General features: G+C 40.3%; 1 protein-coding gene across 8 annotated transcripts in view; it reads left to right on the top strand.

Annotated features, from left to right (window-relative positions):
- Positions 1 to 17,870, top strand: part of klhl32 (kelch-like family member 32) — a 52,771-nt gene that overhangs the window by 16,927 nt on the left and 17,974 nt on the right. For all 8 annotated transcript variants that reach the window (XM_079694666.1, XM_079694665.1, XM_079694663.1 and 5 more), the window contains one exon: positions 17,133 to 17,231. In XM_079694666.1, the coding sequence (XP_079550792.1) occupies positions 17,133 to 17,231 (99 nt within the window). The remainder of the gene's footprint in view (positions 1 to 17,132; positions 17,232 to 17,870) is intronic.

The following is a 17,870-nucleotide window of genomic DNA, read 5'->3' as shown; positions in this document are numbered from 1 at the left end:
CAAGAACAGCTAAAAGCATGCCAAGCTAACTTGCATGTCTCAACCACTGAGACTGAAAACTGCATTATGTAGAATGGTTTTGTTCTTATAAGTTATATCATATTATTATCTCTTCTCCGGGTAAGCCTGGCTGAGACCATGCATTTGCTTGTGTGTCTGCATATGTATCGCCTGTCTGTCCACAGCTAATCTTGCATACTACTTGTGTTTATTTATGGCTACACTCAAGGTAGTGGTGATTCACAGTTTTTGGAAAAAATGACTTATTGTAAGTTTTAACCTGTTTAGTCTACCATCCCATCATTCAAGGGTGGTTTTCACTATAAGTAAAAAATATTTTTTGGACGGACACTATAATGACAATCTTTTACTATATTCAATCTGAATTTTCTTTAAAATAAAAAACATCTATATTGATTCTGACAGTTCTACATCCAACTCAAAGGTTTATCATTACTTTGAGAAAAAAGATTGTTAATTTTCCCCTTTCAGAAGTGTAGTTATGGTCATTTGTTCTGGAAATGTCATTTTCGAGCGTGAGACCTGAAAAACAGGGATGGGGTTCAACAGGTTAAACAAGTTCTGTAGATTGATTCCATACCTGATATGTAATGATACACTGAAGTAAGTCACGAAGATGAGTAATTTCCTGTTTTTGTTATCTTGGCCACCATGTTGACTGTAAGGGAACCTGTTGGGACAATTGAGTGAGAGTCCACTCTTCTTTGTTTGGGATGGATCATCGAGACACAACCTTAAACATAATTGCATTAAGCTGATGCTTTTTAAAAGTGCAATCAATGAACCATGATGAGACCGACTCAGAGCAGCAAGGACCCTGCAGGTACATTAGCTTCAAATAAACCTAACAATTTTAAGTGCTGGTGCATTAGTTTCAAATGAACTAAACCTCTTAAGTACAACAATATATTATTTTTTGCAATGAATGGAAGATGTGTAGACTTCCAGCAGTCCTGAAGGGGATCTCTGATCTCTAAGGGGAGCTTGTGTCACTGTTTTGAAGCCAAGATAGCAAACCGAGTGGCTGATGCATAGGGAACTGCACGTGCTGGAGGCTAGTATCAGAGCAAGGTAGGCCAGTACCCGTGTCTTGAGGCGGATTCAGTGGTTACCTTGGTTGGTTATTGGCTAATGGTTACACAAGCCAAAAAATCGCTATGACATCATCAAGTGGCCAAAATTTGATCAGCTCATTTTCACACAGTTTTTTTATACAGTAAATGGATCAGGACAAAAAGTGAGTGAATATTTTTTTTCTGAAACTTGCAGAATCTCTTTACACAGAGGGGAACACATGTTTATTTATAAAAGGATTTTGCATAATAAGTGACCTTCAAGTAATAACTATCCCTCATTGCCAAATATTAAACCAACAGGAATCAAAGCAGGGCACTGGCAGATTAGCCATTTAATCTCAGCGGCAGCTTCTCCAGCAGCATGCTCACAGTGTTATCTATGAGTGTGTGGTGTTGTATCAGAGTTCATCGGTAACTCCTCTGTGGTCTGAACATTATTCTTGGATCCGAAGAAGGAAGCACAGCTACATAAGAATAATATAAAGAAGGCAGAAGTAAGGATCACAGTATCACATTTCCAGACTAGAGCAGCAAGTAGGCAATATGAACGAGGTCACTGTCCTCACCTTCTCCCCCCATTAACAGAATAAGTGTGTGATTATTTCTAATAAACGTCCTTGACCTTTTTAGTGCCAGCGATGGTCAGTCCATCAAGCAGCGTAGCGGCTTTAGCAGAACACCGGGAGGCGGGCTGTGTAATTACTCCTAATTTTATTTCCACAGTGGAAATGAGCAAAGAGTCGGTTCAGCAGAGTAAGTAGGTCAACAGCAGGCTTGCAATCCGTGCTGCTTTGGCTGGCTCAGCCCCTGTCTGCCCAGAGGAGATGATAGCTGATGAGAGGAGGGCAATATGCTTATCCCCACACCGTAAATAATGATCCACTCAAAATCCTTCAGTCACATGGTATAGTAGTGAGGGATGCTCTCAGGCTGGATAGTTATGGCGCTTTTCCACTGGCTAGGCCTCGTTAGGCCTTGTTAGGCCAGGGTCACTTTATGCTGCGTTTCCATTACAGTTTAGGAACTGGGGCAGTATCTATAGTAACGCAGTGTAGGCGGAGCCGTGACGTCATCTTCAATGCGAAACACAAAACCAACATCAGCCGTTAGCTGTTAGCCCTCAGAGCTCACAGCTCCTCATATCTGTTCAGAAACTAGACACAAGTTAAACAAACAAAAGTACAAACCACAGACTGTCTGTGTCATGGTGAATACAGTCGCTGGTTTATTTATGTCTGTATAGGCCGTTGTTGTGAGTGTGGGCGGTCGGAGCATATACAACGTTAGCTTAGCCGATCTCCATTCAGAAAACACGCATTTAAAAAGGTTTTTCGCCTGCCGTCTGTCTGCAGACTTGTCAAAGCATTAATTAATGGTTTTTACTAACCGGTATCAGTATGTTGTTACTTCGGCATCATTTTGAAACGTGTATTACAATTACAGCTTTTCTCGATTGCTAACACACATTTTTTTTTTATTTGTTCAGTTTCTCAGAACACTAAACAGAATTCACAAAACCACACACCCAAAGTGCAAAACACCTAATTTCTCCTGCTAAATAAAGAACTGCATTCAAAACTATATACACACTTAACAAATGCAAACTTTAGCACCAAATATAACACACTTCATTCATAATACTAGATGGTTTGATCACCCAACTACACACTGCTGAGCATAATCTAAAGCACTTTCCTCTGTTATGGGCTATGCTCTGTACATAGAGGTTTCTGCAGAGAAAGATTGCTTGAGTTTACAGAAATACCGTAAATGAAGAAATACAAATGAGTTGTTGAAAAAAAATCACATTTTATTCAAATATAACATTGTGCAACATGCATCTCAGCACATAGTTACTATGCTTCGGATCTCTCTAAGTGTGATGGCATTGTTTGCCAAAACCAAGTTTGTAACTGCTGCTTCCCGTGCCTCATTGAAAATCCACCTCTTTTTTTCTCAGTCCTTCAGATAAACAACAAAGATATAGTGGATGTTCAGTGTGCGTGTTGCATAAAAGTAAGTCTACCACAGTACATTGTGCAGGATTTCTGTACAGTAAATCGGCTTAGATTAGGCTGAACCCTCTGTCCAGCCTCTCTCATCGTCAAACCATGGTTGATAAAGTTTAATTTCATTAGAGAGTACTCTTCTTTGTCCACGTCCTCTCCCTCCAGCTCTACCTCTACCTCTCATTCTTCCTCCTCTCACTCTCACCCCACCTCTTCCTGCTTCTCTCACTCTCAGCCCAGCTCTTCCTCTTCCTCTTGCTCTTGCTTCCATGTTGGCTTCCATTGTTGCTGTAAGAAAGTACTCAACTGTGGTCTTTTTATAGTGCTAACATCCTGATTGATGAGCCAACAATTATGCTATCAGGTGTTTGGTCAGGTGGAACGTGTTTCTTGATCATTGGTCCATGTGTGAGGCATTTTTAATATCAGTGTTTTGTATGTGCTAACACGTGACTTTATGTCAGATTCCTGTGTCTTACGTGGAGAAACGTGTGCAGTGGTTTGCAAAAAGTGCCATGTTGATTTGCAAATTGTGTGAAAAGCTGAAAACGTGTTTAGAGTTTTGGAGATTTGAGCCGATGTTTTGCTCTTTGAGTGTCAGTTAAAATAATTGTGCTTTATGTAGCATTTTAGTGTGTTAGCAATCGAGAAAAATGTAAATCACGGTAAAATATGTTCATTTGCTTGTCGTTGCCAGCGATTCTCTCACTAGTTTAGCATACTCAGCCCGGTTGTTGGCACGGAAAGAACCTCAATTTTGGAGAGCCAGAAAACTGTGAAAAAGTACCTGTTAGCCGGAACTACGCCTAGTGGAAACGCAACCAAAAACGGGCACGGCACGCTTAAACCGGGCTGTAGTGGAAATGCGTCATTAGTAACTTTAATTACATTTTCACTGCAAGGCAACACCACAGCGGATATCTCAACAGCATAAACAATTGGAACATCCTGCAGTGTCACCTCAGGTTTATTTCCCTCCAAGCTTGTAACCAATTGGTCAGACGGTGATAACCACTGCAGTCAAGGGACAGTAATTAGGGTTTCTCACTGAAGCCAGTGCATATCCGGGCCAAGATTTCCCTCCCATTCACTGCTCATTGTTTACAGTCCAATTAGCAACTTGAAACTTGAGAATTGATTTGGAGACGAGAGACGTTTTACAAGCTAATTTGGCTAATAGAAAGCTAAATCACTGTCAGACAATAGCCCATCGGTTCCAGTAATTGCATTAAAGGTCCCATGTCATGCTTTTCCGGTTATTACCCGTCCCCTTGTGTGTTATGAAGGCTTTTATGCATGTAAACGGTGTGCAAAGTCACAAACCCTCAAAGTACACCCTGTAGCGAGTAAAACTCTAACACAGAAAATAGCTGTCTATGCTGCCCCAGAATGCTTCGTTGGAGATTTCTCTTTTTCTTCCTGGGTACAGTGACGTCACGTGCCCATACCCAAATGGACCCATTGGTCCAAATGGACCAATCCGTGGAGCCGTTACGTTACGTCCGCGGAGCCGTTGCGTTAAGTGGATGGATTGATCCAAATTGACCAATCCGTTGACTTCCTCACATACACACTCAATCTTTTCTCAGCTGCAGCTCCGCCGATTTCTCCTCCCTGAGACGGCGGGACGCGGCGAGGCTATGAGTCGGTGTGTGAGCTAGGGCTGTACCCGAATATTAGACTATTTGAATATTCGTTCGTTGGCCAACTATTCGGGTTTCAATTTCATTATTCGGATATTCAGTTTTTTTATTTTTTTCCCCCTAAATGTATGCTATCAATAAAGGCGAATTGCCATATTCTTATACTATATTTATACTTTTGAATTGCACTGTTAAAATGCGGAAATATATACAATCTCAGCCTGTGCTCCTGACATCGCGTTCACTCACAGTCACAAACGCAAACGGCACGCTTCACCACAAAATGCCGAAGACTTCAGCTGTGCGGGACCATTTTAAATTGGACGACGGTAAGAAGAAGGCAGTGTGCCAAACATGCGACAAGAAACTGGCCTACCACGGTGGTACAACAACTCTGAAAAGTCACCTGGATGCTGTAAGTAGTAGCCCAGCTTAGCTTAGCTGTTGTCAAGTTGCCATGATGAAGCTGCTTTATCCGCCGTTTAAACAGTAACGTCACACATGATAAAGACGTGCACTTACTTTGCTTGGAAAATAGTTGCGAGCAAGCAACCAAATTGTTTTTTTATATTAGTTTTTCAATTCTATCGGAATAGTGAAAATAATAGAAGTAATGCGGGAACATCTGGGGCTAAGGCAATTATTGGCGTACAGTTTGTTCATTTATTTTTCGTTCTTCATTCATTTAAATACTGTTTACTGTATCGGTAACAAGTTATAACAGAAATATGTGTTTTGTATCTTCAGGTTGTAAAACGTTATAGACGGAATTTGGAACCAGATTTGGTCCCCGGGCGCTGCACTGCGGCTGCGTTAAATGCAGAGGACACATTTAGTTTTAATGTATGCGAGTACTGAGACAATAAATAAATATAAATCGTAATAGTATGCTTTTTCTGCGCTTCTGCTTAACAGCGTGTTGTCAGGTGTGTCGGATTCGGAGCGTGTTATGAAACCTTTTTGAAAAAAAAAAAGAACTCTCCGCACCGAATATTCGAATATTCGCTTCTGATTACTACCGAATATCCGGAGCCCGAAAAATGGTATTCGGGACAGCCCTAGTGAGCACACACACAAACTCCCAGCCAGGCTGTGGGTGTGTGTGTATGTTCGGGCTGGGTTGTATACGTCTATTTTAGTATACTTAAACAATGGAATTATGATCAGTAGAAATGGCCATGACATGAGACCTTTAAGCAGTGTGAGAAAAAGTTTTTAGAGAGTACTTGTCCATGGACAAGTGAGTTTGGCAATTTACTTGTCCGAATTCATTTTTCACTTGTCCAGAATGGACACAAATTGGGGCCACTGGAATCTTCTTCTTTGCGATCATATTTGACATTTTCCCACGGTTTTTACGACACCGCTAACGTAAGTGAGCAGTAGGATTTGACTGTATCACACATAGTGTTGGGTATTGTTTGGATTTTAACGATTCCGGTTCTGATTTTCGATTCCAGTTATTTTCGGTTCTCGATTCCGGTTCTTTGAGAGGGTAAAAATAAGTCCCATGACAAACTGGGAGAAAAATATATTTATGAAAACATTAAGTCAAATCTGTATTCCTATTTACAAATCACTTCATACTGTTTAATTTCTTAAGGTTATTGAATACAATTATATAAAAAATAATCTCTGCATTGTTTAGTTAGTTCTAAATGGTGCAGTTTGAGAATGTACAATTGGCCCAGTCTCCTCTGATGTTACACTGCAACCTGCCTGTGAGACAGAGTCTAACCACACATGTCCAACACATAGGCCTAATAATAATAATACATTATATTTATAGCCTATAGGCCTAGCGCTTTTCTAAAACTCAAAGACGCTTACACATGTCCTGCAATACACATGCTGCAGCTGTCCTGCTGCTCACTGTTTGCAAAAGTAAGTAAATAGTATTTTCATTTCAATAATGTACTTTCTATACCCTGCTTCATAAAAAATACTGACATCCCTGTGCTCCTCCGAGTCTGGGGGTCCGGGGATGTGAGGACAGTGCGAGGACACAGGGAGGCTGCTTCACTTCATAAAGGAAATGGCGGTCAATATTAACAACACAGGAGCTAAAACGCTTAATAACCTTAATTACGTGTTAGAGAAAGAACATAAGAAAGTTTGACAAAGAAGAGGCTGTTAAACGGGCAGCGGATCCGCTGTGCGTAGAAAGAGAGTGAGAGAGAGAGAGAGAGAGAGAGAGAGAGAGAGAGATGCTGAGCTGCACCATGCAGCGATCAGCTGATCCGGAGCATAGAGAGAGAGAGCTGCGGTCCGCGGGGCTCGGCCTCGCCTCCTGTCCTCACAACTCTGATCAATCCCGGGACCGGAAAATTGTTATTTGTTCCTACTCGGAACCAAGTTTTGCTTCCCAACCCTGCCACTGTGCTACACTTCCCGCCCCGCCCCGCCCCCGTCTAACTGTACAGAAAGCGGCGAGATGCATTTCCTTAGGAATCGACAAGCAGAACCGAAACTAACATTTCTAAACGAACAATGGCGGACACGTACAATTTGCGAATGAATTCTGCCTTTTGTAAACTGAATCTATCAATAATTTGACAATACATCAGGGTGAAAAACTTCACTTGTCCGCCGGACCAGTCAATTGAAAGATCTACTTGTCCGATATTGTAAATAACACGTCCCGGACGGTGGGACGTGTACTTTTTCGCACAAAGGCCAATGCATTCAACCACTTTTTCTCTCCAGAGGGACTGTTTACCTGCATACAATAGACGCTTTCACACCAGAGTACTTTTCCCAGGAATAGTTCTGATAGTTCCTGGGAATTTGCCGCCATTTTATTTGCTCGCATTAGCATTATTAACATTAGCCCAGCGCACCAACGGAGAGAGACTAACTTATGGCAGTCCCCAACTCCGGGGACTTCCGGCCGGGGACTTCAGGTGGAAGTATATGCCGTGAAGTTGTCTGCCAGTAAACCCAAAGCAGAAGAAGAAGAAGTGACGTCAGCGGCTTAATTTGCGTAATCCTCCCTCATGGAACTTATTCCGGTGTGAACGCGATCTACTAGATACTTCCGGAACTAAAGATTTCCGGAGAACTAAGTTCCGGGAACTATTCCTGGGAAAAGTACTTGGTGTGAAAGCGCCTAATAAGAACCTGCCTGAAACGTGATTGGTCAAAACTACTCAGGATTCAAACTGACTCACAACATGTGTTTTAAATGTGCGGACTTGATTTGGTGAGTTGATTATGGTTAGGTAATTACCTTGACTAAGTTTACATCAGTAGTCAGTCAAAGAAAGTAGTGTAAGATATCTAGGGCTAATATCTGGACACAATCCTATGTATGGAAACCAAATTGCCTCCGATAGCAAACCTTTTTCAGTTAGCTTACAGATTTTACATTCATACCGATTTTCTTTGCTTAGAGTAATTATCAATCAATCATTCAATAAATCAATCAATAAATCAATCAATCAATCGATCAATCAATCAATCAATCAATGTTTATTTATATAGCCCAATATCACAAATGTTACATTTGTCTCAGTGGTCTTCACAGTGTGTACAGAATATCAGTATGACAATACGACACCCTCTGTCCTTAGATCCTCACATCGTACAAGGAAAAACTTCCGGAGAAAACCCCACAGTTTAAAGGGAAAATGGGAGAAACCTAAGGGAGAGCAACAGAGGAGGGATCCCTCTCCCAGGACGGACAGTCATGCAATAAATGCCGTGTGTAAATCGAAAAGATAATACATTTACAACATAGGTAGTCCAAATATTTGGAAATGCATGTGTCTATAATAAGAAGATGAATCCACGAGGATGTCAGCAATCTTGTGGGAGCCATCAGGGAAGTAGTATGGCGAGAGTCTGGCAGGACCGCAATTACCCAATTTTCCCAGTAAACAGAGAAAACCATCAGTTAAATGGAGACAATAAATTGACAACTGTACTGCATTCACTTTCAAGATCTCTTCTACCGTGGTTTACTATACAATCCGGCACAACACTAGTGAAAACTACATCACACAGCACACACATCATTTTTTCAGACCCTACATCTGAAGTAAAATATAGCAAACGTGGATCAAATTCTTTTAGAAGACATCTAAATTTGACCTTCTTCAATATTATCTTCTCCTCAAGGTACATTTTAAAGCTTGTAAATAAAAAGTGCAATAAATGTCAGTTTACACAAGAGCTCCCCACACTCCCACATTGGACAAGCTCCGCTGTTATAAAAGTGACTTATGCTGTGTGAGCTTGAAGTGCACTTAACTGTTGTGTAGTGGAGAAGAGAGAAGGATACGAAGAGCTTGTACTTACAGTTATTATTCTGGGTGGTCTTCATCGCTGCTGCCTGCCAAGACGCTGATTAAATTAAAGAAGAAAACAAAGAATATTGTTCTAATCGATCACATGCTTATCTTGGCTTATATTCATCAAATTAAAGTAGGGGTGATGTAGGGCCACAGAGTTGCAACTTCCTCTTAATTTAGGATACATTTTAATGTTGATCAAAGATTTTATTATTTCTATTCTTACAGACTCACTACAAACACATCCTCATAACGGAAACCAATATTAGTGCTTTCTATCTTAATATGGAAGCCCATAGATTGTCCGGGGTACTTAACTTAACCACAGCCCAAGCCTGGCAGGATACTGTGATAGATGCAGCTAATTACTGAGGGATGGAAAAGTTCTGTTTTTATCTGAGTGGCTTTAGTTACAGGGAAAATGTCAAACAATTGCGTGATCATTTCCTATGATCTATTAACATGAATGCTAAAGTGGCCGAATAATATGTTTATTTATTAGCAGCAAAGCAAGTAATTCAGCACAAATGGTGACTTAAATGTTTTTAACATACTTTTTAACATACTTTTTAACATACTACATATTAGTAAAGAGAAATGCACAGGAAGCAAGTACATTACATTACATTGCATTTAGCTGACGCTTTTATCCAAAGCGACTTACAATAAGTGCATTCGACCAGGAAGATACAACTTTGAAGAAAACAGAATCATATAAGTACATCAGGTTTCATAGAGCCAAACATTTCAAGTAAGTAATGTAATGTAATGTAATGCAATGTAATGTAATGTAATAAAGCAAGTACATTTCCTACTACTGTGCTTCTTTAATAAATGCACTCATGCTAATGTCTCAGAAAAACATGTTATCCATGATTTGACAATCATTTTATTTGTTCATCCCTCTAAAAAAAACAGACGGGAAGTTCAGTGTCAAGGCTGCTCGTGCTAGCTTGCAGCGCTTTGCTAGCTATGCTAACATTAGCTGACACATGCTCCCGCTTTTTCTCAACTTTCTTCCTCTCCTCAGCCCTTTTGGGTGGCAGTTGGTAGTTTTGTATTGTAGGGCGTGTCGGATGTTTATCAGGAGTTCAAACACAACTAAACATTGAAGGTTATAATATATATATATACAAATAATGTTGTTTTATCAGAGTATTATGAGAGCTCAAAAGCATTCTGCCTTTTATGTCGCCTCCATAACCGGAAGTCATCATTTACATTTTTCTGTTTAGATGCAAAAATCATGAATTATAAGAAATATTTTGCAAAATGTGATACCTATTAATGCAATATTAACTGCATCAACAGTAGTGCATGGTGAGTTACACACAGGGACGTGCACAGGCATTTTGGGGGGCAGGAGCTCAAGTGAGAAAAAGGGCACTTACCATAATCATTTATAAAAAAAAAATTAAAAACAAAAAGTAAAATATAGTTGCACATCTCTGACAAATGTATTTGAATTCCCTCCCACTCACGCAATTGTTTAATACTCAACAGAATTCTACAAAAATAATCAGTTAACGCAGAGACAATGGTCTTCTTTAGTATTCACTAAGCACAAGAGCAGACAACAAACAAGTACAATTAATAGTTTTCAAATGAGCAGCCAACAATCAAAATGATGAAGTTACTGTTTAAAGCAGGACATTACAGGCAAAAAGATCGTTTTTTCATGTAGACCACTTGTACATTTCGTTATTTTGGTCTATTTTGCTTCCATGTTTTCTTTCACTCTAATGGAAAAAAAACTTCAAAGAAACACATATAAATGCTGTTCGTCTTACTACCCTGTCTGAATTCATAGATATAAAGCTAATCTGCATTTAAACATAACATTTCCGAGGAAAATACTGACTTGACGTAAGTAACAATCTGGGGAAGTTGTGAGGTGCTACGTTTTTGTTTTGTTTAGTTTTTTATCCTTTTCACCTGCAATGCCTTGGTAACTGCATGCAAATGTTGACATTTTAACTAGGCCTAGTAAATGCCTAATTTGCATATCAATGTGGCGATTGTGATGACGTTATTAGATAACATTTTACTGTATTCACCTGTAGTGTCTCCCCTTAAGTACAGAACATTAGCCTGTATGCCCATGATAAGTTGCCTAAGCTAAACCTTGAACTAACTTATCCATTAGCTAGGCTACCCTAGTTAAATATATTTGTTTTTGTCTTTTGGCTAATTAGCTGTAAACTCGAGGCACTGGCAGCTTAGTCATTTGTTCATCTCCACTCACCTTCAAACAAGCCAAGAACAGCCGGCATAACATGGGACTGTAAGGTGGGAGGTGCTGCTACCTGTCGGTCTGAAGGGACTGTAAGGTGGGAGGTGCTGCTACCTGTCGGTCTGAAGGGACTGTAAAGTGGGAGGTGCTGCTACCTGTCTGTCTGAAGGGACTGTAAGGTGGGAGGTGCTGCTACCTGTCTGTCTGAAGGGACTGTAAAGTGGGAGGTGCTGCTACCTGTCTGTCTGAAGGGACTGTAAGGTGGGAGGTGCTGCTACCTGTCTGTCTGAAGGGACTGTAAAGTGGGAGGTGCTGCTACCTGTCTGTCTGAAGGGACTGTAAGGTGGGAGGTGCTGCTACCTGTCGGTCTGAAGGGACTGTAAGGTGGGAGGTGCTGCTACCTGTCGGTCTGAAGGAACTGTAAGGTGGGAGGTGCTGCTACCTGTCTGTCTGAAGGGACTGTAAGGTGGGAGGTGCTGCTACCTGTCTGTCTGAAGGGACTGTAAAGTGGGAGGTGCTGCTACCTGTCTGTCTGAAGGGACTGTAAGGTGGGAGGTGCTGCTACCTGTCTGTCTGAAGGGACTGTAAAGTGGGAGGTGCTGCTACCTGTCTGTCTGAAAGGACTGTAAGGTGGGAGGTGCTGATACCTGTCGGTCTGAAGGGACTGTAAAGTGGGAGGTGCTGCTACCTGTCTGTCTGAAAGGACTGTAAGGTGTGAGGTGCTGCTACCTGTCTGTCTGAAGGGACTGTAAAGTGGGAGGTGCTGCTACCTGTCTGTCTAAAGGGACTGTAAGGTGGGAGGTGCTGCTACCTGTCTGTCTGAAGGGACTGCCGATGTCCGCAACGCTGTGCGCGAGACGTGGAGGGAGGGAGGGAGGGAGGGAGGGAGGGAGGGAGGGAGGGTAGAGAGAGCATCGGAACTTCACATTCTAATCTCCCGAGCTGATATTTTTATTTTGTATTCAATCAATATATTTTTGGGAAGGGAAACTGTGCGCAAACAGCAGTAGATATATATTCATTTATTGGAGAAAAAAAGCACCCAATAAAAAGGGCACTTTCTCTGGAGGAAGGAGAAGGGCAGGGGCTCAAGCCCACTTCTGTGTGCACGTGCCTGGTTACATACATCATAAAGTACTTTGTTTCCATATTCGCCACTGATCGAGTCACGTCTCTATGGATTATCAAAGCTGCCCAACATGTATTTGGAGTAGGAGGGCACACTTTTAGAGGTAACACAGATTTAGATTAATTTTGATTGGGCTATTATTCAGATAATTAATAGAATATTAAACTCCCCATGGTTCTGTGTGCTGTGCTAAAAAAAATACACAAAAAAGGACTATACCTTCCATAAAATACATACTGTAATACTTGGCTCTGCTGCCGAGAGCCCAGCACCATTTGGCTGTATAACAGAACTTCATGTTGCATATGGGCAGATAATATGGAGGAAACAGAAGGAGGCTTTCAGCAGATAATTTCAGCTGCTGTTTGTTCATCTCTACAGGAAGCATTTTGGCACAATCAGTGGCATAATAATTGCCAGAATATGTTGCTTTGCTGGGAGGATGATAATGGTGAAGCAAGCACATTGGAGGAGCATTTCTTGTTATGCTGTGAAATCTGTCGCACTTACTTTTCTTTCACCATTAGTTTAGCCTGGTGAGATTACCTCATGTCACACAGCACATGAATATTACTTGCTGCTTTAATGCATCAGTGTTTTCCCAACGCCTTACATCCCTTTTTTGGGAAATACTGTTCATAATTAACCTTCACATTTTGTGCCATCTTGTTTTTCACTTATGCTCTAAAAGCTGTTTTAATGTATTAAAGGGGCCCTATTATGCCCATTTCCAGGTTTCATATGTGTATGTTGTGCCTCTACTGTGACATGCTTTAATGTTCAAAAGGTTGCTTTTTTCTCAAACTGCCTGTGCTGCAGCACCTCTTTTCACCCTCTGTCTGAAACCAGAGCCCAGTCTGCTCTGATAGGTTAGCTGGCTGGCTCTGTTGTGCTTGATCACCCACTTAGAGATGTAGCCTTAGCCTATCACATACAATGTTTTTCAGTGCTGGCCAATAGACGCGCGAGTGTTACGAAGTGATTTCAATGTTACAGAAGTAGACAAAGGAGTCAAATGGAGGCATTTCAGGCAGGGGGGATGTGTGAGAGAGAAACTCCTCTGGAGGGAACTTTTGTATTTTAGCCTTTCCATTTACATGCACACAAATCTACTACAGGAAAGGGAAAGTCCAAAACAGCACAAGAATTTAGCAAAAAATTTCAATTATAATTTCCCAAAACACAAATACCTCAAACAATGCTTGAATACAGTATACTCATATGGCTTCCATATATGTCAAGGAAAAGCATCAAACTGTGATAATGTTTAGTGTTTTTTACTTATAATGAATAATTCACTTTAAAAAACAGCTGACAATTATTTCACTTCAAACCATAATCACACTAAAAAGAGACAGAATGAGGCTAAACAGGAAAATGACCTGCTAATAATGGATACTGCATACAGTGGATAAATATACAAGACTGAAAGCCTAACATGCTAGCTGCTATTTTAATCTGCGAATCGGTGCCTTAAACTAGTAGAAAGTTTACCATGTGCCCCATAGTAGTTAAAATGATGATTTTCGTGCTCGATGAGACGTCAGGGCGATAAATAAATGTATTACATCCAATAGATGCTGATACTTCAATGAAAAACATACAACATCAACTTGTGGCAGTAGAGGAAAAGTCAAAAGATCACAAAAATCAGAGGACTTTATCCTCTGGGGAACATGGATATGTTCATGTTCATGTTCAAAAATCTATTGTGTGTATTGTCATGACATTTGTCATGACAATACATACAATGATTTTTGAAATATTTAAGTTATTTTAGTAGACGAGAGTGGTAAAACAACACACTGACATCTCAACAGAGTCTATACATTATTGAGAGGAAAACATAAGGAAAACAACTAGCCTCAGCTATCATGCCAGAAAGTTGTTACAGTTTTTCTCGATTGCTAACACACTAAAATTATACATAAAGCTCAATTATTTTAACTGACACTCAAAGAGCAAAACATCGGCTCAAATCTCCAAAACTCTAAACACGTTTTCAGCTTTTCACACAATTTGCAAATCAACATGGCACTTTTTGCAAACCACTGCACACGTTTCTCCACGTTAGACACAGGAATCTGACACAAAGTCACGTGTTAGCTGGTTTAAAACACTGATATTCAAAATGCCTCACACATGGACCAATGATCAAGAAACACGTTCCACCTGACCAAACACCTGATAGCATAATTGTTGGCTCATCATTCAGGATGTTAGCACTATAAAAAGACCACAGGTGAGTACTTTCTTACAGCAACAACGGAAGCCAACATGGAAGCATGAGCAAGAGGAAGAGGAAGAGCTGGGCTGAGAGTGAGAGGAGGAGGAAGAGTACTCTCTCATGAAATGAAATGTTATCAACCATGGTTTGGCGATGAGAGAGGCTGGACAGAGGGTTCAACCGATTTACTGTTGCCTCTGTAATCCGGACACTTAGAATTGAAATCAGGTTAGTTCCCAGTTTTTAGCTCTGCATAATTCAAGATATATCAGTGCTTATATCTGTTGTGTGAAACGTATTTACTTGATTACTGTAATTGAATTGTTGGCATGTTGCATACTATAACTGTACAAAAATCCTGCACAATGTACTGTGGTAAACTTACCTTAATGCAACACAGACACTGACCAACCCCTACATCTTTGTTGTTTATCTGAAGGACTGAGAAAAAAAGAGGTGCAGGGCTAAGGATTTTCAATGAGGCACAGGAAGCAGCAGTTACAAACTGGGTTTTGACAAACAATGCATCACACTTAGAGAGATCCGAAGCATAGTAACTGATGCATGTTGCACAATGTTATTTTTGAATAAAACGTGGTTTTTTTCAACAACTCATTTGTATTTCTTCATTTACTGTATTTCTGTATTGCAAGCAATCTGTCTCTGCAGAAACCTCTATGTACAGAGCATAGCCCATAAAAGATGAAAGTGCTTTAGTTTATGCTCAGCAGTGTGTAGTTGGGTGGTCAAACAATCCAGTATTATGAATGAAGTGTGTTATATTTGGTGCTAAAGTTTGCATTTGGTAAGTGTTTATGTAGTTTTGAGTGCAGTTCTTCACTTAGCAGGAGAAATTAGGTGTTTTTCACTTTGTGTGTGTGGTTTTGTGAATTTTGTTTAGTGTTCTGAGAAACTGAGCAATTAAAAAAAAAAAGGGTGTTAGCAATCGAGAAAAACTGTAAATACAAAAAGTGTGAGAAACACTGACGTGTCGAGCGTTTAGTTAATTAAATAAATGAAGCGGACTGCAAGTAAGCATTGAAGGTTGATATTACCTATAGCACCTATAAACATAAAGAAAATATGCTCCATGATGTACCATTTAGATACAATTGTATTCCCTCAAGATCAAAATAACAAATTCTACGCACACCCAAAAGCTCACTCGAGATTTGTGAGCTGACCTGTTTGATTGGTTATTGTGTTTCCTTCATTTCAACAGTTGTATTATATTACAGTAAATGAAAAAATACAAATGAGTTGTTGAAAAAAAATAACATTGTGCGACATGCATCTCAGCACATAGTTACTATGCTTCGGATCTCTCTAAGTGTGATGGCATTGTTTGCCACAACCCAGTTTGTAACTGCTGCTTCCTGTGCCTCATTGAAAATCCTTAGCCTTCCACCTGCACCTCTTCTTTTCTCAGTCCTTCAGATAAACAACAAATATATAGTGGTTGGTCAGTTTCTGTGTAGCATAAAAGTAAGTTTACCACAGTCAATTGTGCAGGATGTTTGTAGTTATAGTATTTTTTTAGTTATAGTATGCAACAATTCAATTACAGTAATGAAGTAAATATGTTTCACACAACAGATATAAGCACTGATATATCATGAATTATGCAGGGCTAAAAACTGGTAAAAAACTGTTTTCAAGTCTAAGTGTCCGGATTACAGAGGCAACAGTAAATCGGATTAGATTAGGCTGAACCCTCTGTCCAGCCTCTCTCATCGACAAACAATGGTTGATAACATTTCATTTCATTAGAGAGTATTCTTCTTTGTCCACGTCCTCTCCCTCCAGCTCTACCTCTCATTCTTCCTCCTCTCACTCTCACCCCACCTCTTTCTCCTCCTCTCACTCTCAGCCCAGCCCTTCCTCTTCCTCTTGCTCTTGCTTCCATGTTGGCTTCCATTGTTGCTGTAAGAAAATACTCACCTGGTCTTTTTATAGTGCTAACATCCTGATTGATGAGCAAACAATTATGCTATCAGGTGTTTGGTCAGGTGGAACGTGTTTCTTGATCATTGGTCCATGTGTGAGGCATTTTGAATATCAGTGTTTTGTATGTGCTAACACGTGACTTTATGTCAGATTCCTGTGTCTTACGTGGAGAAACGTGTGCAGTGGTTTGCAAAAAGTGCCATGTTGATTTACAAATTGTGTGAAAAGCTGAAAACGTGTTTAGAGTTTTGTAGATTTGAGCCGATGTTTTCCTCTTTGAGTGTCAGTGAAAATAATTGTGCTTTATGTAGCATTTTAGTGTGTTAACAATCGAGAAAAACTGTAATAACACTTGCAATGCAATTAATTATTATAAAAACACAAGTACGAACAATTATCTGGTTAAAGAACATGTCATGAATCTGATGTACATTCTCTTAAATTATGACCATTCACAAGAAACACTTTTAAGAAAGCTTAAAGACATTGGTTAATCAGACCCAATGAGTCTGAACTGCACCAAACCTAATAACCTTGTCTTTGTCCTCTGTTTAGATCCTGCTGGAGCCGGCAGTGATCCAGGACGTCCTGTCTGCAGGCAGCCACCTTCAGCTGCTGGAGCTGCTCAGCCTCTGCTCACACTACCTCATCCAGGTACACACACTCACACACACACACACACACACACACACACACACAAACACACACACACGTACACACACACACACACACACACACACACACACACGCACACACACACACACACACACACACACACACACACACACACACACACACACACACACACACACACACACACACATACCAAAGTCCTCTTGTGTTCAAGCTGGTGACATAATAAAATAAAAGGTTAAATCAGGTCAATTTAAATCCTGTTATTTCATGGAGCTTTGAGAAATGGGTTCCTTTCAGAAACAGCTTGATGATTGGAGTGTGGAAAAGCTTTTATATTGCACCCTATGTATTGTGTAAGTCCACTTCTCAACTGCGCTAGTAACCAACATATTTATCTTAATAAAAACAACAGAACAGCATTGACCAGGATTGTTTAGGTAATGGTGTTGAGAGCAGAGTCTTCTTTATGGAAAACAACGTATGGCCATTTTACAAAGTCTTCTCCCAAGTAATGGAGTACAGACTGATGAAAAGGGAGCTCTGTCAGGCTGTTCAGACATTGTTCATCCTTATTCAGTACAATGTGCTTTTGATTACGTACCATCACTTCATTCAAACATGTGCTTGTGCAAAATACCGGAAAAAATATAAAATATG

This window comes from Notothenia rossii (assembly GCF_949606895.1).
Source record: "Notothenia rossii genome assembly, chromosome: 7".
NCBI classification, from domain to species: domain Eukaryota; kingdom Metazoa; phylum Chordata; class Actinopteri; order Perciformes; family Nototheniidae; genus Notothenia; species Notothenia rossii.
This window is presented reverse-complemented; position numbering and strand designations above follow the sequence as displayed.